The sequence below is a fragment of the Electrophorus electricus genome, chromosome 14 (genome assembly GCF_013358815.1).
Source record: "Electrophorus electricus isolate fEleEle1 chromosome 14, fEleEle1.pri, whole genome shotgun sequence".
Taxonomy (NCBI): domain Eukaryota; kingdom Metazoa; phylum Chordata; class Actinopteri; order Gymnotiformes; family Gymnotidae; genus Electrophorus; species Electrophorus electricus.
In genome coordinates this window covers 875,001-899,533 of record NC_049548.1, presented here as the reverse complement: position 1 = coordinate 899,533, position 24,533 = coordinate 875,001, and the positions used below count along the sequence as shown (strand labels likewise).

The 24,533-nt window shown below is 43.4% G+C and overlaps 3 protein-coding genes across 10 annotated transcripts in view; 1 reads left to right on the top strand and 2 right to left on the bottom strand.

Moving 5' to 3' along the window:
• Positions 1–18,110, bottom strand: part of bicc1b (BicC family RNA binding protein 1b) — a 54,143-nt gene extending 36,033 nt beyond the window's left edge. For 3 of the 8 annotated variants that reach the window (XM_027009398.2, XM_027009393.2, XM_027009394.2), the window contains exons 1-2: positions 17,750–18,110; positions 5,307–5,353 (exon numbers count right to left, since the gene is read on the bottom strand). In XM_027009398.2, the coding sequence (XP_026865199.2) occupies positions 5,307–5,353; positions 17,750–17,942 (240 nt within the window). In that variant the 5' untranslated portion in view covers positions 17,943–18,110. Of the gene's footprint in view, positions 1–5,306; positions 5,354–14,399; positions 14,579–17,749 lie in introns of those variants that run through there. The other 5 variants (XM_027009395.2, XM_027009396.2, XM_027009397.2 and 2 more) reach the window with 3 other exon arrangements.
• A 1,518-nt stretch (positions 18,111–19,628) lies between these two features.
• zgc:171971 (uncharacterized protein LOC569690 homolog) lies at positions 19,629–23,271 on the top strand. The gene is made up of 9 exons (XM_027009443.2): positions 19,629–19,686; positions 19,947–20,124; positions 20,696–20,742; positions 20,834–20,982; positions 21,108–21,232; positions 21,335–21,437; positions 22,092–22,315; positions 22,406–22,558; positions 22,960–23,271. The coding sequence occupies exons 2-9, from the start codon at positions 19,975–19,977 to the stop codon at positions 23,110–23,112; spliced, it is 1,104 nt and encodes a 367-aa protein (XP_026865244.1). The 5' UTR covers positions 19,629–19,686; positions 19,947–19,974; the 3' UTR covers positions 23,113–23,271.
• Positions 23,255–24,533, bottom strand: part of tfam (transcription factor A, mitochondrial) — a 3,427-nt gene continuing 2,148 nt past the window's right edge. The window contains exons 5-7 of the mRNA XM_027009444.2: positions 24,159–24,254; positions 23,903–23,959; positions 23,255–23,821 (exon numbers count right to left, since the gene is read on the bottom strand). Of these exons, the coding sequence (XP_026865245.2) occupies positions 23,573–23,821; positions 23,903–23,959; positions 24,159–24,254 (402 nt within the window). The 3' untranslated portion in view covers positions 23,255–23,572. The remainder of the gene's footprint in view (positions 23,822–23,902; positions 23,960–24,158; positions 24,255–24,533) is intronic.

Sequence of the window (24,533 nt, the reverse complement as noted above, 5' to 3'; positions counted from 1 at the left end):
CAGATGTGAGCCATTCCTCTGTTTCCATTAAACTGATCTTTTATGGGTCATTATCATGGACCCTCAGTGGCAAATGACAGATGATTCTGGCCGGCGTTGTGCCGTCTGACCTCTCCGTTCTGATGTTACTGCTGACTTTGGCAGAGCTGTGCTCATATGAGCGGCAATTATATGGACCACACACACATCTCAACACGCAGCCGCTGTGTTTTACAACCTGTTACTGGACACCTCAAGCCTTTGTACTTATTAAATGTCTCATCTACTCAATGATTCTGACCTTTTCCAAAGCTGAAAGGTCAGATCTGATCTACACTGATTTAGATGTTGGGAGGTCAAACTAATGAAGCACAAGCTCATTTTTTTTTAGCTACATTTAAATTGCCTGAATGTATGCAATGTAAGACACTTTAAAAACAAACAAACTATGATCTATGATATGTCTGTGATATGAATGACATATGTGGGGTCTATAATATATCAAAATAAACAACAGACACTTTCTTGAGTGAAGCAGAGCAGAGTACTACATCTGGGCCCGGGATGAACGGATGATCTGGATGTCTCCGTGATCGCTTCCACATTATGATATCTGATTCTAGCACTGAGATATGTGTGAGAACGGCCTGCCATGAGGGTTGTGCTGTGGCACCTGTTTCCTGCCAAAGCCCCTGTAGCGCGACGCCACAGCTGTTCCCACACAGCCCCAGGCTCCAGAGCCCACCTCGGCCGGGGCCCCCACGCACACAAACAAACCTCCGCTGTCGTTACGAAACCCACGCTACGCAGGAAACGTAACAGGGTTCCTGGCTATTGATTCAGCTGAGGTTCTGGGACATGCTGGGTCTACCGGGGTGGGTTAACACCTCGCCAGGGTTCTGGTCCGAATCTGAGCACACGGGGCGCACAAACTCAAACACGAGATGCAGGAAAACAAGAACAGCTCACAGGCTGTTCACGTGTCACAGAGGATGACGTGTCGGCTGGCCAAGACTGCGCTTGAGTGTGAGCCGGAAACAGAGAAGGCGTTTTGATTCTAGTGGGCTGGGAAATGCCTCGGGCCTGGTCCACAGAGGAACTCTATAATCTCACTGTTTTTCTCCATGTCTGTACACATGCAAAAAAAGACTTCCATAAATACCATGATATCAGGGAGTCAAACTATGAACTTCCTTCTTTTTTTAAAAAAGAGCAAAACTTTATGTTCTCTGGTAAATGCCCACATGACATCGCTTATGAAGGCTGCTCATAGTTGATTAGGAAACCACCACAAAAGCAATTTAGAGACCCGAGTAAAAGTACCCAAATTTTGTGTGGCTGGAACAAATTTGTCCCGTTCCATCTGAGCAACCAGAAGAGCAAAGCTACTCAGGGTTGTCATTCCTACAACTGGCAAACACATTATTTGAATCAGGGCCAAACATGCGCTTCTCTTCTTCATCAAACATGGCCTTTGTAATATGGAAAACTCTGGTGATTAGTGCTGATCCCATCACCACTGCATCACTGAACGACTCCTCTCCCCACAGCCCTCTGGAGCAGAACTGTGAGACCCACAGAACCAAACATGCAGGGTCCTCTTGACTTAGTAGTGCATTCTGAGTCTATTTATAGTTCCATCCCCCTTTTGGGCTGTAGGTTGTAGCTTGACTCATAAATTCAAGTTAACCCACAGCCCACTTCGCATTTCCTGTTTTAAAAGGACCAGGCGGGAACTCTTGCTCTCGCAGTAAACCAAAGCCGACAGCTCTGAGCACTGGCCTCATGTCTCTGGGCACTGGCCTCATGTCTAACACCGGGCACTGTTCAGAACGGAGCTCCACTGTGTGGGATTGAGCCATCAGAAGACCGAAGCACCATTAGATCATCATAGATGAACTCAGCTATGGCGAAGGGACGCTGCCTGCAGCCGGGCCAGGCGAGGGAATGTGCGTCCGCATGTGAAATGGCCCTCTCGCAATCGAATAGAAAGAACAGTCCGACCACACACGTACATGCTCTGCTGCTTGGGAAAATCCCTGGTCTCTTTGTTTCGGAAGAAAGAAGGCAGACGGACAGTCACAGAGTGAGGCAGAGCGGAGTGGTCCGTGCCGCAGGCCTTCGACATGACTTCACCATGACTTGTTCTGTAGCGATCCTGTCTCAGGACGAAGGGCGTTTCTCCAGCTCCAGCTGTGTGCCGGGGCCATCATGCTGGGCCGCGGTTAGCAGGAGAGGAACTTACCTCCCCGCCCTCCTCCCTGCCTTGCAAGCACAACAGTGGCAGAGAGAGTTAGAGACTGTGTAGATCACTGTTTCCATGAGCACTCAGCTCGGCTCGAGGTGCTGTGTGAGCCGCTCAGCATGTATGCTCTCGTCTCTAGCACCCAGGTGAACTGAAACTGGACACTTTATGTTTTCATGTAAAGCCAAGGAATGCAGTTGTTTATTTGTTTTTCTTCAATAATGGCATGTTCATCGAATTAAGCACATGGGTAGAATTAAGAAGAACAAGGGTATTACGGGAGAGAAACTTAAGTCTCGGGAACCACTGTGAGAAATCGTGGATGTAAATCATTCAGGAACTAATATGAAAGGACCATCAGGAATTTTAATGTTTCCTAAACATGTGAAGTCCAGATTCATCTGAAAAAGCTTAAATTATGACAGGCACACAGTACAATATAGGCCTTTGTGCAAATTGAAGGAGAGTGTTTTCTTGGACACGGTACTGAAACACGAGGCTGGGTTTCTTTTAAAATATTACAGACTGAAAAACTACTTGTTAGTACTTGGGAGCTGTCCATCATAAGACATCACCTACAGTATATATATGCCATGATTTCAGTCTTTGAGTACACAGCTGCTTGTCATTGTAACAGATAGCAATGAGCACTGCTGTCTCCCAGCTGCAGCACAGTCTGGCTTTAACACCTGTGTTAATGCTCACTACCTGACTGAGAGCAGCCCCAGGGTTTGCCCAATGTAATGCAATTATCTCGTCTCAACCATACATTTGCACATTTAGCATCTGAAAAGTGCTAATGAAGTCATTTTCTTCCAACACACACACACACACACACACACACACACACACACACACACACACACACACCTGCATTACATTACACTAGGTCCTCATCCAGCCCTGTGACTAAACAGCTCTTGGTCTCTGATCCGGGGGGCGCTGAGGGGAGAAGTTTAACTGCCCTCAGTGACTGTTCAGAAATGAAGCCTAAATGGTGACCATCGCGAATGGTCACAAGAGCGACACTTGTGGCTTGAGAGGTGCATTCTGGTTCACTATAACATGTTGATTTGTTTCTGCTGGAGGTGAAGTGTTTGCAGGGCTCGTGAATGGGCTGAATGCAACAGAAACAGGAAGGAACGGCATGTCACCATAACTGCGCATTAACCACTGAACTACAAAATGTATATATCCAATTAATAGATGTATTCAAACAAGGAAATGATTTGCACATTTGTTATTGTTAAATAAGGCTGTGACCTATAAGAATGAACCGATAAATGATGGCATCCCTAACGTTGAACTCCTCCTGCGGTGCCACCCACTGCGCCATCTTAAAACGCCACTAAACTATACGGTAGCGCGCTAATGTCCGCGAAACCGCTTTCCAACGAGACACTCGGAGAGTGAAAATAGACCCTTCATATTCCTCCGCGCTTGCTGGAAAACGATCAGTGAGGTTTCCTGAGACCCCACATCCTCCAGCGACCTGATCGTCCACAGAGAAGAGCTGAATCCCGCCATTGTGGCGTCTCACAGTGCATGCTGGCGTAGCCTTGGGGCCGAGGCCGCGGAATGGACAGGATGGTATCGCTGCTCTGCAGACCTGCGAGGGCAAACTGCCGCGTCAGCATCATGAGCACCATGCGCCATTTCGGTCGCAGCGGGAACGGTTAGCCTAGCAAGGTGAGAGTCAAAACACAGATAATGGCCTGGACGGCGTCTCCAAATAGTATCCTGTTTAAACTGGGGAATTCAGTGTTGACTTTAGGGGTTTTTGAGGTAAATCTGAGTGTAATTTTTTTGTCTGTGTGGCCTCACAATTTTACACAGTATATTTAGATAAAAGGTCTTGTTTCTGGCCTTGCATGTCATTGTGAAAAGCAGCCCTGTTTTATCATCAGACTTTGACCACCTTATCAAATATTCATACTTTTACTTTTAATTTTATATGGTTTTTTAATGACATGCTCCACCAGAAACGATGAAGTCAGACAAACTGGTTGAAAATCTTACTCAAAATTACGAGAACAGAATTAAGAACAGAACAATCAAATTCCTCAACAATCGGGATATATGTTTCCTTCCTGAATGAGTTATAGAAAATGCTGAATGGGATAAGATATTTTATATATATATATATATATATATATATATATATATATATATATATATATATATACACACACACACACACACACACACACACACACACACATACATACATGTGCTCTTGCCTTTCCATTGAATCTTTTACATCCAATATCTGCTGACAAATTGCAGAAGCACTGTCTGCAACACTGCAGCTGATGTTTATTTGAAGACCTGGCACTGCCATTCCTGAAGCCCAGTATGTTCTCTACCTGCCGCTATGGGAGTGCGTCTGAGCTGAGGCCAAGGGCAGCCTGGAACCCGGGTCCTGAGAAGCCTGTCTCTGCATAGTTTGTATATTTTCCCACACCTTTGAGGTTTACACAAAACGGAATGGGCGGGATCCTTCGCTGAGAGCGTATTTATTTTGAAACTCTTTCTCCTTTCTGCCCATAACGCGGTCAGGTCTTCCACAGGACTGCGGCCCACCTGCCTTGGCCTCTCACAGGTCCTGGCTTGTAACCCTCACCACCGCCGCCCCCATCCCCCCACAGGCTGTCTAGCCAGTCACACTTCATTTCTGTGTTTATCCACTCTGGGCCAATTAGGCCTTCAGCCTAAAAGCTTACAACCATTTCCCCTATAAAATGCACTGAAACAGGTGAAGTTTGCTTGTCCTGGCTCACAGACAAAAAAATGACAGGGGGCCTGAACCGGTCCACTCCAGCAGAAGCTGTGAAGTCACAATTCACTGGTGACATGCACCCAACATTAATCAGATCCACTGCACCAACAGGCCGACTTTAAGAGGCACTCAACAATCAAGCAAACTTGATTATTCTGCTACTTTCGGGCTTCATATTTCGACAGGGGAAAGTTAAGCATGCCCACATGTCACTCAGTAGTCGCATAATTGTGTATGCAATGTGATTTTGACCTATTTTAAACCGCTACCCAGCGCTGCCAAAGCAGTGTGGTTTTCCCTTACCTTCTGAAAGAAATCCTCGCCTCCGTTCACCCTCCCTTCTGCAGCGGCTGTGGAGAAGAATGGGACATTTTAGAGAGAGTGCAACATCAGGGATCACTTACGGACACGATTTAACAAAAAAGTCGCATCAGTGCATTTTTTTCCCCCAAGTGGCCCCATGGTGGAAATGTAGTCAAAGGCATTAATTCAGGCTGGTAGAGTGGGCGGGTCAGTCTGCTGTCCACGGGTGACCGGTCCTCACCGCAGGCAACGTACACACTTACATTCCGCTACAGCTCGAGCAGCAGCGTCAGGGCCATTAACGAACTTTCATCCTGAGCTGTTCCAGCCCTGAATTCCACAGGCATTGAGGGAAGCCATATCCACGGACACTGCCAGCCATGCTAATTCTGATGGTGTCTGTTCAACTTTGGGAGAGCCTCCTCCAGCTCTGGGTCACACTGAAGCAAGCACATGAGGTTTAAATTACATCCAGAAGTGACGTGGACGCTCTTGTTGACAATACAATAGCAGCAGTCAACACCTGGTGTTGGTGCAGAAGGTTACCCAGCATATTCAAATCCTCTTGCAAGATTCCACATACGCATAAAATACATGCCCAAGCTTGATTAGGTCTAATAATTTTCCAGTGTCGATGCACAGCTCTCAGACTGACAAAATGGCCTGACCTACATTCAGTGATATGGGCTGTAGCCTGCCACCGCAAGTCTGGCTTTACGGTTGCCGCCTGGGCTAAGCCAGGCCCGTTCGAGACTTGTATTTATATCCCAAGAATTACAGGGATGCTTTTGGAAATGGACTGACTGAAATTTGCACATAACCAGCACGGCCCCGGTCGTAGACAAAAATATTATATTGTGATTATATTGCTACATACTGCAATATATTGCATGCCTTGCAGTATATTAAAAAAACTGGTTGACCAAAATTATTTACATTTGCGGGACCGTATGAATGGAGTGTGATTCATCAAAATGCCCACAGAACTCTTAGTCAGAAAGGCTGCAATTGGTCAGGATGCTCACCGGGTTTGTTATTAATGTTCATGTTATGCTGCTGACAGTATAGAAAAAGGCCAGTATTGTGATAATTATTTACTGTGCGGCCCCTTAGCTGTTTTAGTTCTGCATTACCACATCTAGTGAAAACATCCTCCCCCATGCAACACATGTCCTGCTGAGAACTGGGAAATGAATTAGCTGGGGAATAAAGTCATTTTGATCAAGTATGAGTAGCTTTATCGAGGTGACCACATTCATTTATGGTTTATTAACTGAGCAGAGCACAGGCCAGTTCAGAGGGTGTGACACGATGGGCAGTAAAAATGCACTCCTTCTTTCAGATAAACTGTGCTCTATGTAACATTTGTTTGCACTTGCTGTTGCTGTAAATGCTGTTTAATATGTCATATTATTTATTAAATTAGATACAAGATGCCAATACGCACAAGCAAACCTCTCAACCATCAGACCACAGAAGTGAAGAACTTATTTGTTGTTGAAAAGGCAACCAGGTAACAAATATTCCCTGATACTGAAAACACAATTTGTCTTACTCTTTTCATTTTCATTCTCATTTTCATAGCATGTGAAAAACTAACCATTAACCCAGGTAATAATTGCCTCACAATAATGAATAGAGCCAACAATTACTGCAAATACAATAGTGTTTAATTAACTAATTTGGGCTATGAGATTAAAGAAGTTGTAACTATAACAAAGACATTACTCTTTGCTGCCACTGTGCTGAGTCAACTTCTGTACAGACACCAAAGCCACGAAGCCCTCCCTAGTTCACTGGGATTGCAGCTTGCCCTGAGGTAGAGGAGCATGTCAACTCCACGTTTAGTCTTGCAAATGAGTGCAAGAAATCACCCGAGTGATCAGTAACTGGTGGAATGGTTTCTTTTGTCACTGCAGGTAAAGTGGTAGTAACGCCAACATCATGGGTGCGATTCCCAGGGAACACACACACTGTCATACTGATACATGTAATGTAAGATGCTCTGGATAAGTGTGTCTGCCAAATGTCAATGAAGTTTCATTAGAATGACACTATCTCTTTCAGGAAACTGATTTGACTGAAAAACCTTTTTGTGGGGTACATTCTGTCATAATTATAATGTGATAGATGAAGTACCTTTACCTGTGTCACACAGCACAGTACGGTCAAAGCCCTGTCTGACCAGTACTAAAACAGCTAATTAATTCACTGAACTGTACTGAAAAAATAGCCTATAACAACTACATCCCACATGTGGTCAAACAGTGCATCTGGCACACGTGTTAGTGATGGATCAGCTTCCTGATATCACACTATTAGCTAAGTAGCCTCTAAGGGATTGGCTGCCGGTTGCTGCCTAGCAACGAGCAGACAAACGCACAGATGTGTGCTGTTTGACTTGGTCTGCAAGTTCATTCGGACTGGACTTGGTCACTTTAGAAATTGCCGGACACTGCACCACAGTGTCTGGGAAACATTGTGTAATGTGTGCCAAGCAATGCGATGCACGGACAGTTGTTTTCAGAATTCATTAACAGTCGCCAGTTAAATACGTCACAGATTACAAACATTTCTAGCTAAGTTCTCCAGTTGGCATTAGTATACTAAAATAGAAGTGCAGCTGGTTCTGTTTTATGGCATTTCAAATAAAATGGCTAAGTGATTTGTACAACACAAACAATTTCCTATTTTACAGTGTGCATACTGAAAAAGTGAGTAGAGTCTCTGGCATATTTCAGTGAATATATTCACTGAGCAAAGTTTGTGGTTCTCATTCACCAGTTTTTTTTCTGTGTAAAATACATATTTCAAAATAGGTTGCAGAGCCAAAGTCAATAAACTGCATAAACAAACCTCACACTAACAACCGTGCTGGGAAACCCATTAATACAGAATGGCTAGAGGCCAAATTACGTTGCCTATAGTATGTTATAACAGATAAACACCAATTAAGGTGGCATCAGATAGATCTATGTATTTCCTCAAATATATAAGCCAGAAACATGCCCGCGCTGGTGATATCACATTATTATGGGCTCAGGGGCTCCATGCATACCACCCAGAGGTCCCAACTAAGGCAAAAGGGCATCTCACATAGAAGAGGTCTGAATTAATCAGCAATGAGAACTGAAAGCCTACAAACTAAACAGGAAGTATCCAGTGACGAGCACAGCTCTCCATTTGAAGTCCACGTCAGACTGTAGGAATGTGTACTTGTCTCCTGCACAGGCACAGACCCGAGATGTCCACACCATCCAGTGAAGGTTCCCTGCTGCCGTTTATTGAGAAACCATTATCAGCACCTGCTTTCTTGGCTTTGCACAGTGGGAGTCAGGGTTCCATGCTGGGGCCCTTCTCATTTAGAAACACATGATAGACTGCTTCTCAGGGGAATGACTACTGCCTATCTGGATGGCTCAAACACAGCCTCAGAAAGTGTATTTCTGAGGAACCACAACTGCCAAGCATGAAGGAAGTAAATTCTAAACTTCAGTGCCCTAAAATAGCTAGCCCTCCTGTACAGAGCTCAAAGGGTCAGGCTAAGCCTGTCAGAATAGCAACAGACAGCACATTAGCTACAAAATAATTAAATATATAAATTAGCAACAAAATAATACCTTTTTTTTTTTAAAGATAAACAGCACAGAGGAAATTAATGATTACAAATAAACTTATTCATCGATTGGGAAACATATAGATAATCCACTGTTTAAATATTAATACAAAAAATGAACTCTATGGACGATCTGAAAAACACACAAAGACATCTTCAAAAACAATTATCTAGAAATCGGTTCCAGGGAGCAAGACATCCTAATCTCACCACTTTTAGAGTTTTAATGGTGAACAACAACCATTTTGTTTTCGTCCTTGAGCAGTTGAGCTAGCTCATGTGTAATGGCCCTTTCTTTTCCTTGTCATAACAAAGTCTCTGGTCCGAGCCAGCATTTTTTAAAAACCAGAGCTCCTCCAACAGCTGCAGTGAATTATGTGCTGTGAACACTGGGAAACTTCCACCCTCCTCTTCTCCAGGGTCCTTCTGACCAGACCAGTGCGAGCTGAAGCTTCGAGCACAATCCCAGCATACCTGACTCAACCTCCACATAAAGGCCTGATTCATGTCGTTTGCAACATTTATTGGTCTGACAAGGCAAAGCATGAAGTGAGATTTAAGACGATCAGACTTTTTCAGGTGGATTAGCTGGAAATGCCAAAAACGACGGGCCAAGGAGTGCCTGTCTTTGCCGTGAACGGAGGCTCTGGGTAGTGGCGACTGGTGGCAGAAGTAGTTCTTGGGGAGAGTGTCATGCTTAACCACTGAAAACCACAGAGAAGTGTTTCCCTAGGTGCCAGGCCAGAGGACAGCCAGCCCAAAACACCCTCCGCACCGCACTCTCTTCCCACTCTATACTTTCATCCACAGCAACAAAAAGAGAACTCTTTTTAAAAAGGTCCTGACTACACACACACACACACACACTCACACACACACACACACACACACACTCACACACACACACACACACACACACACTCACACACACACACACACACACACACACACACACACACACTCACACACACACACACACTCACACACACACACACACACACACACACACACACACACACACACTCACACACACACACACACACACACACACACACACACACTCACACACACACACTCACACACACACACACACACACACACACACACACACACTCACACACACACACACACACACACTCACACACACACACACACACACTCACACACACACACACACACACACACACACACACACACACACTCACACACACACACACACTCACACACACACACACACACTCACACACACACACTCACACACACACACTCACACACACACACACACACACACTCACACACACACACACACTCACACACACACACACTCACACACACACACACACTCACACACACACACACACACACACTCACACACACACACACACACACTCACACACACACACACACACACACACTCACACACACACACACACTCACACACACACACACACACACACACACTCACACACACACACACACACACACACACACACACACACTCACACACACACACACACACACACACACACTCACACACACACTCACACACACACACACTCACACACACACACACACTCACACACACACACACACTCACACACACACACACACTCTCACACACACACACACACACACACACTCACACACACTCACACACACACACACACACACACACACACACACACACACACATTGTGGGTGCAGTGAGTCAAAGCACACTTCATATACAGGCAACTTTAAAATGTGGTCTTGGCACTGTACACAAGTAGAAGCCATTGCAGATTACCAGGAAAATTACGACATAAATTATTTCAGTTTTGTAAGTAGATCCATCCTACAGCCTTGCTCAAATGTTGATATCACCAAACCAAACAACAAACAGCAACAACAACAACAGCAAGAACAACAACAAAAAACAGGGAAGTCATCTTTGACAAGTTCTTTGACTAAGCACGTCAAATACCCATCCCATGAGCTAACTGATTCAGTTTGGTACATATTTTCCACACTTGGGAAACATATCCAAAAAATGTGGGACCATGCTCTCCACACAGCATTTATCAATGTTGTAGCAACAGCTTCTTATTTAGGGCTCTCTAGAAACCATAAAACTCCAATGTCAATTCAGGGTTACACATGATACGGGCAGCACTTGAATTATCCCAGTCTGGACATCTGCGGATTTTACAACATTGCTTGGCCACAATCACCACAGAACAAGTTTTGACACTCCTTCTGTCCATAGGCACGACTGGGTCCTGGCAGGCCCTTTCCATTGTGGTATTGGTAAAAGTTGTTTTGACATATGTGGCCTGTCACAAGAGCCCAATTCAACCAACTAGCATGACTAACAGTGAATAAACCCTATTAGAGATCTGTCTGTGTGAAATAATTTACATAATGCTAATCTGTACGTTCCTGATTCATTGATCAGCAATGCTCGTATTGGCTAAACAAGTCCTCAAGCCTTCACCATTAGCGCGCGCTGGAGAGGCGGGTCGCTTGAGATTACATAGAAATGTTTTATTCAAACAGTCAGTTAGATTCTTGTGTTTTCCCCCACAGTGTAATTCAACAAGTTGAGTCGCGAGTCACCTAATTAAAAGTGCGAGTTAGTTAAGCGAAGGTCCGAGTGCAGTCGCGAGTCGTGACACTGATTCAAGCCACCATCTCTGGTAAATATACTTACTTTTTGTAATCTGCATCACAAAAAAAGTTAAATAACAAGTGAAAAATATCTGAAACAATGCTGTCTCGTGTCCTTATTTATACATCTTATATTCTATACTATTGTATATATTTTATTTTTTAGGCTTCAATGTATAACTTCAGCATAATTGCCCATAATGTAAGACTAAATGTATTCTCCAAACACTGCCTTGTGAATTTAAATTTAATTTCAAATTGCATGGTTCCTCACTTAGATGGTAAAATCTTGATATCGAGCTCTGTACAACTATAAAAACTATAACAATCGTTCTTCCACTGAACACAGTTTGGGCAGATGAACAGGGCCTGCTTTCCTAAAACACCTCCATCCAGGAAGTACCTGAGAGAGTTTCGCATCACCCATTCTCTTGGACGAGATGATTTTAAATATACGAGCAACCTCTGTTATGGCACTTTAGCAATGTTTTTTTGATTGTATGACAGGGAAAAAACATAAACCTCTATATCACTATACTATTTAACCAGATTTACAAGATATATTGCTACTTTGATAGAAAGCATAAAGCATACTCTTTATATAGCCTCTCCTCAAGACCATCACTTACTGGACCATAATCTGTGTCAACCCTTTCCTGGCTGTGTCTCTTCTCGCTTACTCTCTTTCTCACACACACACACACACACACACACACACACACACACACACAGTCAGTAAGAGTGGGAAGGAGAAGGATTCCTGGGCATGTGTTAAGACCATCACAGAATTCCTGCAGGGTATTCTAAGACCCTGAGCAGACTGGTAGCTTCTTCCCACTCTTTAGTTCCCCATGGCTCTGACCTGATATCCACTGTCTTTTAACATATGACCAAAGGACAAAGGTCATGCTCAGATCCTCTGAGGCTTCTCTATCCTTACAAAACTCCTAGCAGAGACGCTTGTTTTACAGGAAAAGTAATCAGGCTGAATATCAAATCAATTCTGCATTCGCGTAGATGACATCATAATACTGGGACGATTAGCTTTAACTGAGCCATCCTGAGAAGTGAGCACACAAACATACAAACATAAAAGAAACGAATGCACCTCCACAGGATCTAGATATGTTAACTGCAATTTGGATTTTTACCCAAATTAAAGTTTGATACCTGTTAACATGCTCTTCCCTTTTAACAGTCAAAGGCCAACTAAGTTTGGTAACATCACACAAAAAAAGGTTCTTAAAAAGAACCCAGCAAATTACTTTGCCATTTAGCTAAAGTGTCCCTTGGGCATAGCTATTCTGCACAGGATTTAGAGGCAGGAGGGAACTATGCCTCTACAGAGCAGCACGGTCAGCGTACAAAACCCAGATATTAGAGTACACAAACCCCCTCCACCCAGGCCCAGGGACAGTGCTAACACTAGGCACAGATATGGAGTCACTTAGGGCCCCATGAGCGTGTGTGTGTGTGTGTGTGTCCTCTGCTATCTAGCTATCTAGATAGACCCGTGATACTGGTTGTAATGGCATGTTCCATGTTTTTACGTAATGATGTCACTGTGTGAATGTAGACTGGTACAAGAAAGCAAACAAGTGTGGATAGGATGTACTTCAGAGGGATTTTGTGAGAGCTGGGAGATGAAAAAGTTTAACTGAGTGGAGCACAGAAATGCAAAAAGAGAAGCAGAAGATTTGTCCTTGCAGATCCAAAATGAACCAGTACTTCGTACTAGAGTACTGCTACACAGGCTAGCGCTAATGTTTGTATAGATTAGTGCTCGGAATTCCAACTCTTTTTTACAAAGTCATATCAGTCAGCTCAACTCACCAATCAGACACTTCTTGAGTACTGAGTTGCTTTTTTTCACATTTGCCAGTTTTAATTTACAGCACTAAATTCAAATGTGAGAGTTAAAGAAATGTCAGTATTATTGAACAATTCGATTCCAAAACTAAAGTCTGATATCGATATGAAGTTTCAAGTGAAGGAGTTACAATTGCCAAAAAAAAAAAGAGAAACACTACCATCATTCACTTAAAAGAGCCAGCTGAAAGAATGACACATCAGGAGTACGGAAAGCCCTGATGGTCAGACACACCCCACAGTACAACAGCAGGCAGGACATGTGAGCATGGATGCTAAGGGAAAACCGAGGTAAATACTCGTAATTTGGGAGGAGGGAAATGGGGCGGGGGGCACTCCCGGCTTTGCCTGGGCCCCAGATCACTAAGTGCAACCCTGTCCAGACCCAGCTGAGGAGTCCGAGCACATGCTTAAAAAGACTCGCTGAACCACATGATGGGTGTCATCCGGCATTCATTATTACTGAGCATAAATACAGAAACTGGGCATAATATTCTGACATTCTGCTACACTGCTCTTGTATGGAAGTTCAAATAAGCGCATCTTAAGTTGAAATAATTGATGCTGTCCAAGCTGTAAAATAACACTTGAAAAGAAAGAAGTGCTGAATATTGATTACCTCTTCATTCATCCATGCAGAACTTGATGGCGCTGGCACCTGTACTGCCTGCACTTTTGTACTGAAACACTTGAAGAAATAAACTGGCTCCCTACACAGGCCTATTAGGCTGATGACCATGCAGCGTGGCAGCACGAACCAGTCACATGCAACTCTTTTAACATTGGAGAATGGAAAAATCTTCCCCTCGCACGCATGCTTGTGCGGAGACATACAGAAGGCAAAGAGAAAGATCCAGACCCAAGTACAAAAACAGCTAATTAATGACAGTGCACTCTGCGTGATTCCGGCATCTTTGGCGCATCGAGGCAAAGCCCAGACATTACAAAGCCAGGTCACTCACTGGTCCTTATTTGCGTACACCTCCGACAGATCAGTCAAAAGATCCATCACTCCACAGGCCTTGGCGCGCCAGACGTCTGGGTCACGAAACGCTGTCAGTAAGTGTGTGCGGCAGCTTAAATTCGGATTTCCAGTTCATGATTGGCTCTAAATCTCTCTGATGGAGCAACCCTGGGATCCATCATACTCGCTCAGGCCCAGAGAACTCGTAATTTACCGCCAGCACTCCTCCTCCTCCTCCTCCTCCTCCTCCTCTAACAGCCTCCCAGCAAAAGCACTGGAGTGCAGGAAGACACACACACACAGATAAAGAGCCTTGCTGTGACGTGCTGAATGAGCTTGAGAGATCACGGAGAAGATAACATGGCTTCCACTGCTACCTGTTTACAGGAAGTGTGAACGTGTCCAAGTACTCATATAGCTAAGGAAATGAGGACAGGGACTGCACTGTCCTGCCAGGGCCATTCCACTGCAACCCAACCCATCAAAGCTCACTCAGGTTTTCTGTATCTACTATTCCTACATTTCTTCTATAGAAAGGTGTCGCGAATACGGCGAGGTTTTATTATCTAATGGCAATTCACACTGATTACCCTAAAGACTGTGGAAGAAGCTAAGGTTGGGTTAGGTAAGAAATTGTCTGATGAGGGCCGTGTAGCCCAAAAAAACTTTTAACAGTGTACAGATCTTGTCTGCTTGTCTTTGGAAATCATGTGTACAACCTTTATGAAGTCTTACTTCTGAACCATGCCTATTTGATATAATGACCAGCAAATGAAAAGTTAATTCTCTGACAGATTTACCTGACACTTTTCGAAAGCAACTTATACAGTTATATGACTGAGTACAACTTGAGCAATTGAGGGTTAAGAGGTCTTGCTCATGGGCCCAAAAGTGGTGGGGGAAATTGAACTGGCAACCTTCTGATTAATAGTAAAGTACATTAACCACTGAGCTACTACTGATTTTAAAAGAAAACAAATACTACTATGAGTCAGGAATGGTTTAAAAGGAATGTAATTTGTTGCATATCCTTTGCATGCAATGACTGCTTGATATCTGTGATTGGCAGACATTGCCAGGTGCTGAGTATCTTCGCTGGTGATGCATTGCCAAGCCACTAATGCAACCATCTCCAGCACTTGTTTGTTTGTGGGTCCTTTAATTTTCTCTTCAGTATATGGAATGTATGATCAACTGGACTTCAATCAGGTGATTGGCTTGGCCATTCAAGAACGTTCATTTTTTATTTTTTACTTTGAAAAACAGCTGTTGCCTTAGCAGTATGTTGGGGATCATTATGAGTGAGTTTGGAAGCATTTACTGGGACTTGAGCAGATAAGGTCCTCCTGTACACCTCTGAACTCACTGTGCCTGCCTTCAGCAGTTATATCATCAGTGAAGATAAGTGAGCTAGTACCCGTGGCAGCCCTGTATGCCCCGGCCATGACACCCCACCACGGTTCCCAGATTACATGGTGGCTTTGCCCCATGCACAGTTCTTTTCTGTCTCCACACTTTGCTCTTGCCATCACTGACACAGGTTAGTCTTGGTCTCATCTGTCCACAAAACCTTTTTCCAGAATTCACCAGGGTCCGTTCAGTATGTTTTTGGACACTGTAATTTGCCTTGTTTTGTTAACTAGTGGTTTGCATCTTGCAGCATAGCCTCTGTATTTCTGTTCATAAATGGATGGCGGTCTCTGACAAATAAGCACCCGCCTCCTGAAGGCTGTTTCTGATCTATCAAACAGACAACAGAGGATTTTTCTGCTATCAGCAGTAGAGGACTTCCTTAGACTACCATACCATTTGTGATTAAATGAGTTCACCAGCGTGTTCTTTATCCTTAATTATAAGACAATTTTGGACAGTTCACTTTGGTAATCTTAAGATTTGCCCAGTGTCTAAATTGGTTTTAATCTTCTTTTTCAGGCTCATAATGGGACAGCTCTTGTCCTCATGTTGACCGATGGCAACTACATAGTCCAAAGTTGTTTGAAATCTTAGAAGCAACCCTATCTTATGCCTGCACTATTGAAGGGTTTGGAACATACCTGAGTAATAATAAACAACAGTGGAAGCCAAATGTCCAAAATATTATGGTGCCTTGAATTAATCAATTAATTATATAATTACAACATGGTGAAATGTATGCAAATACCCTTAAATTGAAACCTTGAATGTAAATTTAATCATGTCTGATTGGTTTGAATTAAAATTTTAAACTATAGTGCAGAAGGGCATATCAAGGGAAGATGTGTCTTTGTCCCATACATTATGGAGAGCACTCTATGGTCACATGGGGAAGAGGGAGACAACATATAGAAGTTCAATATTTACAAATAATGATGTAAAAACGATGTTAAACTTAATATAGTATGATGTTTAAAGTTAGTATTTTATTGTTCGTAACTTTCTGGTTCCAAAGACTTTTTCTTTACGCAATCATTAATTGAACTTAACATTTGGCAAGGAGCAAGCAGCTGGGAAGAGCATGGATAGGCCTCTTATTCCTGGAACTTCATGTTTCAACACTGACTCCTACTGGTCTAGTTCTCTGTTATAGGCTGTGAGGTTTGTGCCATGTCAACTCTGATTTAAAAAGCGACTTGGATAACGCTATTCAGATTTGTTTAATGGTCAACTTTGACTTTTGCATATCTGCGTTATAAACGCTTTCAAACCCAGCGACACTTCGCGGTTTTGCACAAATGACCATACTGTAACGATTAAAGCAGATCCGTTGGTTTATCATTAGTCACGTTGTGCTGCATTATTATACACGAAACCAACAGCGGTGCTTTAGGGCAGGACCCCGACCGCATCCCTCTGAGAGGGCCAAAGAGTAGCGAGCTTAAAGAAAGCTCTCCAAAACTAACCGGATGTGGCCATGAAAAAATGCTCACCGAGTGTACTGTTGTACTAAAGGAGAAAAACAATAGAAAATAATAATTAATGTGGTTTCTCACACGCACCCGTGCAGATAACTTGAAACCGGGAATAAGTACATTGATTAAAATACATAACTTAATAGATAATGACCTCCTATGCACCAGAGTAGCCCACAGGACTGAGAAGCGGAGAGAAGAACCGAGAACTTAATGGCCAAAGATCAACTGCTCCTGACAATAGGGAGATGTAACTTCAGGCCTACTGGTTGTGGTGACACACTTTAATTCCAACACTGACTTATTTCAATTGTGCACACACCACTGTAAAATGATGTTGGCTATATTTCAGCCTACCCAGAAAACGCGAGAACCGTTTTTATTTGGACTTACATAAAACGTCTTTATGTATTTTCAGAAGAACACCAGTTATTTTTGAGCAGCTTAAGTAACTCTTTACCTAGTAGCATGATCTCCAGCTTTTTGCGGTCGACCCGAAACCTCTCCTCCGTCCACTCGGGGTCGGGCGGGGCTGGGGGTCCAGCGGAGTCATCCTCCGACACAGGCAGCGGGGAGTCCGCGCTGCGCTCGCTGTTGGAGCCCGGGTCTGAGTGTGGCAGGTATCCGCCCGCAGAGTCGCACTGAGCGGCCATGGCTTTCACGGGCTACCGCTGACTCGACACAGCGCCGCACGCCGCGCACAAGCGCTCTCACACGCGACTTCTACTCGGACACATCCCCGTTAGGTCTGCGTGGGTAAAAAAAAGCGCGAGGCATCGCTCGCACGGTCTTCATGTCCGCGTGCTCGACACGGGACTCTTTAACCCTGCGCGTTGGAAGAGCGCCGCCCTTGCGAAGTCTCGCGCCAGCGCCGGGTCGTCTGAGCAGACCGCGATCGCGGACGCGCAGCCCTGCCACCTTTGCCTGTGTCAGCATTCTCACGACCGACTTTCAAAGTCATTAAAACGCGGTTAAAAGCATCGTGTAGTTACTCTTTCGTTAAACAACAATAATAATAGTCTAGTTATTTCATGAAAACTGCCACGATTTCTTTTTTTCAAAATTTAAACGTCTTGCTTCTGAAAAATAATGGGATGCTTTTCCACTGTTGATAATTAAAAAGCCTTAATAACTAAATTTCATTAAAATGACCGCAGACTAGAAAAGACGGGTTCCATAACTAAACTGACACACGAACTTTACGTTATAGCGAGAGTAGAGAAATAACGCCACCCGTTGGTGCATACAGCGCACCGCGGGGGAAACACACACAGTTTAATGTGTAGGGTATCTTTTTTATTGCTTTCAGAAGTGAAATAGTTCAGGAACCAAGGAGAAGACAGAAAAACAAGGAGAATTCGTGCATGAATTTATTTCCATCTTGCATTACAGCGTAAATGTACATCGCCTTGCAGTTTTGAGTCATTAGTCTACGTTTGGGGCTACTATTCTGTTAAAAGTCTAAATATTGAGAAGTCGAGAATATAGAGACAAGCCAGGAATAATAATTTTTAAAAAAATATTGGATGAAACCTTTTTTATATAAACTGAAATGGGAATAACACTTCCCCTGATTAAACTGATTAAAACGGGAAATATTAGACTGAATGAAAGAACACTGTAGTCTTATATTATTCAGCCAATTAGGCCTATTATAATTTTTCTAAATGAATTCTGAATGGGCCTCACAGACTTTATTACACTTTTCTTTTTCTTGTTCAGTTCATGTTAAAGTCCTTGGCTCATCTCTACCAGACCCCACCTAAGGTGGAATGGGACTTGCACATCTACTTCACACGTGTGGGTCCGTATATAGCTGTATATATAGTCTGTATATACTGTATAGCTCACCCGGTAGGGCAATAACAAGGTTATGGGTTTGATTCTCTGGGAGCTGTGATATTGATAAATAATCCAGTCTGGATAATCCAGTCTGGAATAAAGGTCAGATGCACTTTTTACAGGTCTGCTTTTCTGAAGCACTGTTATTGGTTGGGTTATACAGAAACCTCTTGTAATACTACCTCTTCCACTCTTAGCAGACACGACGTTGCTGTGTAATAACTACCATGTATTGTTATTACTATTCTGTTGAATGGTAGGCCTATATAAATAAATGTATCTGACACAATAAAACTAAAAAACCTATTAATAAGACAATCGAATGTTTAGACGCTCATTGGGCTTCTTAAAATGAACATGCCAGAATCTAAATTCTCACTTTCTACAAATGCGTTGCTATTTTCAGACCTGCCTGGTGGGTTTTTGCTTGTTGCTTTAGTTGTTTTAGTTTTCTCACACTAGCCTCAAATGCACTTCGCTGCGAGTCACGTTACGCGTAAACGCCAATCACGTGACTTGCACCGGAGAGGCTGTGGCTAACCTCGCGAGCAGTCGGTAAGGTGTAAGAAACGGTTTAGGTTATAAACATAGCGACGGATACTTAGGTACGCACGGTTGATGGTGGCGAGAGTGTCGTTTCGTGCATTATTAATTTGCATGAACAGACGCTCTGCAGCAGTGGTGCTGTTTAGGAGTTGTGGTTTGTGCTAACAAAATGGACGCTCGCCTGCCTATTCTGGTTTTGAAAGGAAAGGCTCCGTTTGGGGTATAGTGCACCTCACTCACGGCGTGTAAGGGTCTGCCTTGTCTCCTAGGACAGCTCTACGCGGTACTGCACTCGGAATGTCTGCGCCCGGCGAGGCTGCGCCCGCAGCTGTGCGCTCTCCGTGCGCGCTGGGCAGAGGCCTGGCCACGCGCCTGTTGAGCCCTCCACCGCCCGGCAGGCTCACATCCCTGCGCTCCAGAGACCTGACTCTGGGGGGGTACAAGAAGGTTAGCTCCGGCCTCCGCCGCTTGGCTATAACCAGCATTTGAACTCAGGGTAGTAGAATTCATCTGTAGGTTATCTGGATTACTATTAGTAATTTAGTAGCCAGTGCCAAACACGTATCGAGCGCCTATCTTGGACTTTATAAAATCAGTAGGAATGTACACGATTAATCACTTAATTTAATTGGTTCCAGTGAGCCTGCACGATATATCATGTTTATCATTATTGGAACTTTGTCCTTTGCAATACTGATAATGCTAAAGGCTGCAATGTGTAAACGAGTCCTAACAAACCACAAAAACAAACACTGCATTATGACTAATAGCAGACATTCCTTATGAGTGCCCTGTGGGTATTTGATGAGTTATGGCATTCATATGATCAAACGTAAACTGGTCCACCAAACATAATTTGATCATAATAATATGTGCTATATATATTGCAAGGCAGATCATAATAGCATTATGTAGTAGTATAATTATAATATGATAGTTTCATGCTGGCCTAGTGTTCAGGAAACCACCGCTTGTTTATGTATACCACAGACCTTAAACTTGTGTTCTTTTCCCACAGAAAACCTTTATACCAAACGTCCACTCCATTCGTAAAAGCAAAGATGAGTAAGTATGTTGTTGAAGTCCAATAAGAATGTCACCCGTGCTGCCAACTCCATTCTACGTTCACTCCATTGAACACTTTTGCCGTGTTGAGGTTAAAGGAGGAGTCACGCACAGCACCGAAGAAGGAGAGAAGAGAGCGAGAAGATCGACCGCGGGAGCGGAGGCGAAGGGAACGGCCCCAGACCATCCAGTCCCACTCCATTTTTGAACAGGGACCTGCAGACAGCTTCAGGAAAATAGGTAGGGTCTCACATATTTGGCATGGGAATTTAGTTTACCGATAAGGGGGGAAAAGACTCTGTATTAAGGACTGGCATTAGTTAAAAGACTAACAGGGATAATAAAGTTAGCGCCTTACCTTACAGGAAGCTGGGGGAGCACAAGTCTGAGCGTCTGTGATCCTGCACTTATTACCAAGAGTATTAAAAAGGAGAGGAATGTTCCTGAGGATGATGACAGTGAAATTCTACAGAAGCTTCAGAGAGATGATGTAAACCTTATATATATTTTTTACTTTGTCCAAACAATGATCCTGTTTTATTTAATGGCTTTCCATAAAAAATATTTACTGTTACTTTCTTTTGCTCTCTAGTTCTTAGATGATCCAGGACTTAAAAATGATCCTAAACAGAGACCTATAAGGCTGCCACTGTATCAGTCCTGCAAGTTTTTAACAACAGAGACTGCTACCTCTAGTAAGTTAAAACCGTGATGGAGACTGTCATCCAGGAAGGTAACATGGGTGTTTGGCTGCTGTGCCAGAGAGCTGGCTCAGTGTTCAGGGACCAGGGTTTGAGACTGGGTGGGGGTGATGGAGTCACTCAGGAAGGTAGAATCTGTGCTCTGGCTGGTGTGCTCTTTAGTGGACAGAGCACGTTTGCTGTCTGACATAAGTGCGTTCAAGACCAGATGTGGTTGCTGCCCTCAGCCTTTGCTGCAAGAAGTAACTATTGAGAGGTAATAGGTTGAATTTTTCAGCCAGGGCTGGAAATGATGGAAAATATTAAGAAATTGTACATTTAAAGTATTAAACATTTAAATATTACAGCTAGTAACAGCAAAATCGTACAAGAAAAATTACTTGATCAAAGGCATTTTTCCAACTAACACAAGATGAAAAACAAAACAAAGTGGAGGACAGAAACAAAAACTGAAAGCATGAACAGTTGTCTCAGAAAGATTTTCATTGGAAGAAACTACAGTAATGCTTTTTCTAATTCAGCATTAGACAGTTTAAAGAAAAAGAAAAAAAAAATGCAATCGGCAAGATTGGAAATGTCCATTCTTAGTGATGAGTGCCATTGTTTTCACAGTAAAAGAGGAGACACTTGATCTTGTTCATTTTACAGCACCAAGAACGCATCATGGGATGCCACTGCAAGCAAGTGGAACTTGCCCAAGCAATCAGCCTCCCACTGTTGGAGAGCTCTTCCAGCAGTTGTGTGTTTCAGACAGAGAAGAACTGTTTTTCATCCAGCTCCCCGATACCATACCTGGCCCTCTAAAAACAGCAAGCTGTGACAAATCAGCTAAAAAAGAGGGCAAAGCTGATGACAAGCGTATCAAAGCACAAGTGAGTTGTACCCACTGCGTGATAGCCATGCTCATACTTTGCTTCCAGTTTTCTCAGGTGCATTTTGATGATGTCACTACTGTTCTGCAGGACCAATCAGAAAAGGAGGCAGCGTCTGTGCTCTCAGACTTCCCTGAGGGACCTGTAGGAAAACTGCAAATCAGGAAATCGGGCAAAGTGCAGTTGCTTGTGGGGAATGTCACCCTGGACGTGTCTGAAGGAGCAGCATTTTCCTTTCTGCAGGTGAGCCTATGAGCTGCAGGAGCGAGCCAACATATTTGCTACTTCCCATGGCGCTGTCGTGTCAGTCATAGTACATTTACGGCATTTAGGTGATGCTTTTATCCAAAGCGACTTACAATTCTGAGTACAACTTGCACAATTGAGGGTTAAGGGTCTTGCTCAGGGGCCCAACAGTAGCAACTTGGCAGTGGTGGGGCTTGAACCAGCAACCTTCCAATTACAAGTACCTTAACCACTGAGCCACCACTGCCCATGGTACTAAATTAAGTTTGTACAGATGTGCTTTTCGTAGCCTTTGTATTGGATGACATGATGGGAGCTGACTAAAACAAAGGGTTTGAAGAATGCAGGATTCACAGAACACCACAAATTTGATTGTACCGTTTTGTACTCTTCCACAGCAACTAGTGTGTGTACGGCTAACGGAGGGTCTCACCGGAGACATGACCGTGCTCGGAAATGTCAAATATAAGCTAGTGTGCTCCCCAGACTTTGAAGCTCTGCTCCAAGGGGTCAAAGGTTCCTCAAACACCCATTCAGCAGCCCAGTTGTAGCTTCATCTGTTTCTGCTCTTCAAACCGTCAATAAGCGAGTATTTGTTATTACTGTTACTGTATTGTTGTAATGTTCTGTACAGATTATTTTTGCCTGATGCTTTTATATAAAATGTAAATATTTATTGTGTAAGTAAAGATATACAAAACAAAGCTTTATTAAGCATGATCAAGTGCTTATGTTCCAAAACACTAAAAGAAGTATGTCAGTATTGCAGTTGTTGATAAAGCCTTTATGATGAACAAAAACTAAATTAATCTGCATTTGAATATAATGTGAAACACTGTTTTAAGTTCTTGAGCAACTGGCCAATAATTGTTTGTCAGTTTGAAATGCTTCATGCACACTACATACAAGCAGCACTAATAATGGAAACGTATTTCCTCCAAAAACACATTTTATTGCCAAGGTAGCCTAGCTTTTTATCATGTATCCCTTTCCACCACAGAAACCCACCCCTCACATTTCGGTAATTTCTAATGCCTTTTTGGCGGGCGGCTGAGTCTTTTTCGCCACTTTTTCTTTCGTAGGTACTTTGTCCTTTAATACCTTCACTGTGGAATTGTTTTTGTCACCTTTGGTCCCTGTTGCCTTCTTCTCTTTTTGTCGAACGAGGTCCTCCCTTCCCAGTTCAGTCATATGTTCCTCCCACACTTTCATCTCATTTTTGTAGCGGACTTTGTCGTCCTCTGCTAACTGCACGTAAACCTAAAATGCGACCGTGCGATCAGACGCGTGACGGTTTTAAGTGCCACTCAAACGAAATAACTGCAGTGAAGTGCAACTTGCCTGTTTCTGTGAAACGTAAAGATCCTTCCAGTCATCCATCAGGGACTTCAGCTTGGCCTAGGAGAAGAAGGAGAAGATTTGCCTGCACTGCAATTCTAGATGTTTCTAATAAATTATGTGAAGCTACACAATCACGAAGATTGTGATTCTTTATACTTTTTAGATGCACACAGCACTTGAGAGAATCATGTTCACTCTTCAGCCTTCCACTGAAAAGCTCCATCAGATACATGTTATGTACAAAGACACAGTTTACCTGCACATTACTTCCTTTTGCCTCCTGAAAGTGCTCTGCCATGAAGACGTTGAAGGCTGACCTGGCTCTCTTTGGCTTGCCAAGACTGTTCAGCTCCTGTAGTTACATTTACATTTTTCAGCATCTGGCAGACACTTATGCAGAGCCACTTAGTTTTACTTATCAGTATGACATTGTGTGTGTGTGTGTGCGCGTGTGCTCCTTGGCCAGCAAATCCATGACATTGGAATTGTCAGAACAGTGAACTCTCGCCCTGTAAACTGCACCGTTACTTGAAATGGTGGCTTTGATGAGAATGAGAATGATAGTTGTTATTATTATAATTAATATAGATGAGGAAGAAGATATTATAATAATAATAATAATAATAATGGG

Coding starts and splice junctions, on each gene's coding strand:
- zgc:171971 (XM_027009443.2), top strand. CDS start 19,975: ATGTCTGCGCCCGGCGAGGCTGCGCCCGCAGCTGTGCGCTCTCCGTGC. Junction 22,316..22,405: donor ACAAGCGTATCAAAGCACAA/GTGAGTTGTACC, acceptor ACTGTTCTGCAG/GACCAATCAGAAAAGGAGGC. Junction 22,559..22,959: donor CAGCATTTTCCTTTCTGCAG/GTGAGCCTATGA, acceptor ACTCTTCCACAG/CAACTAGTGTGTGTACGGCT.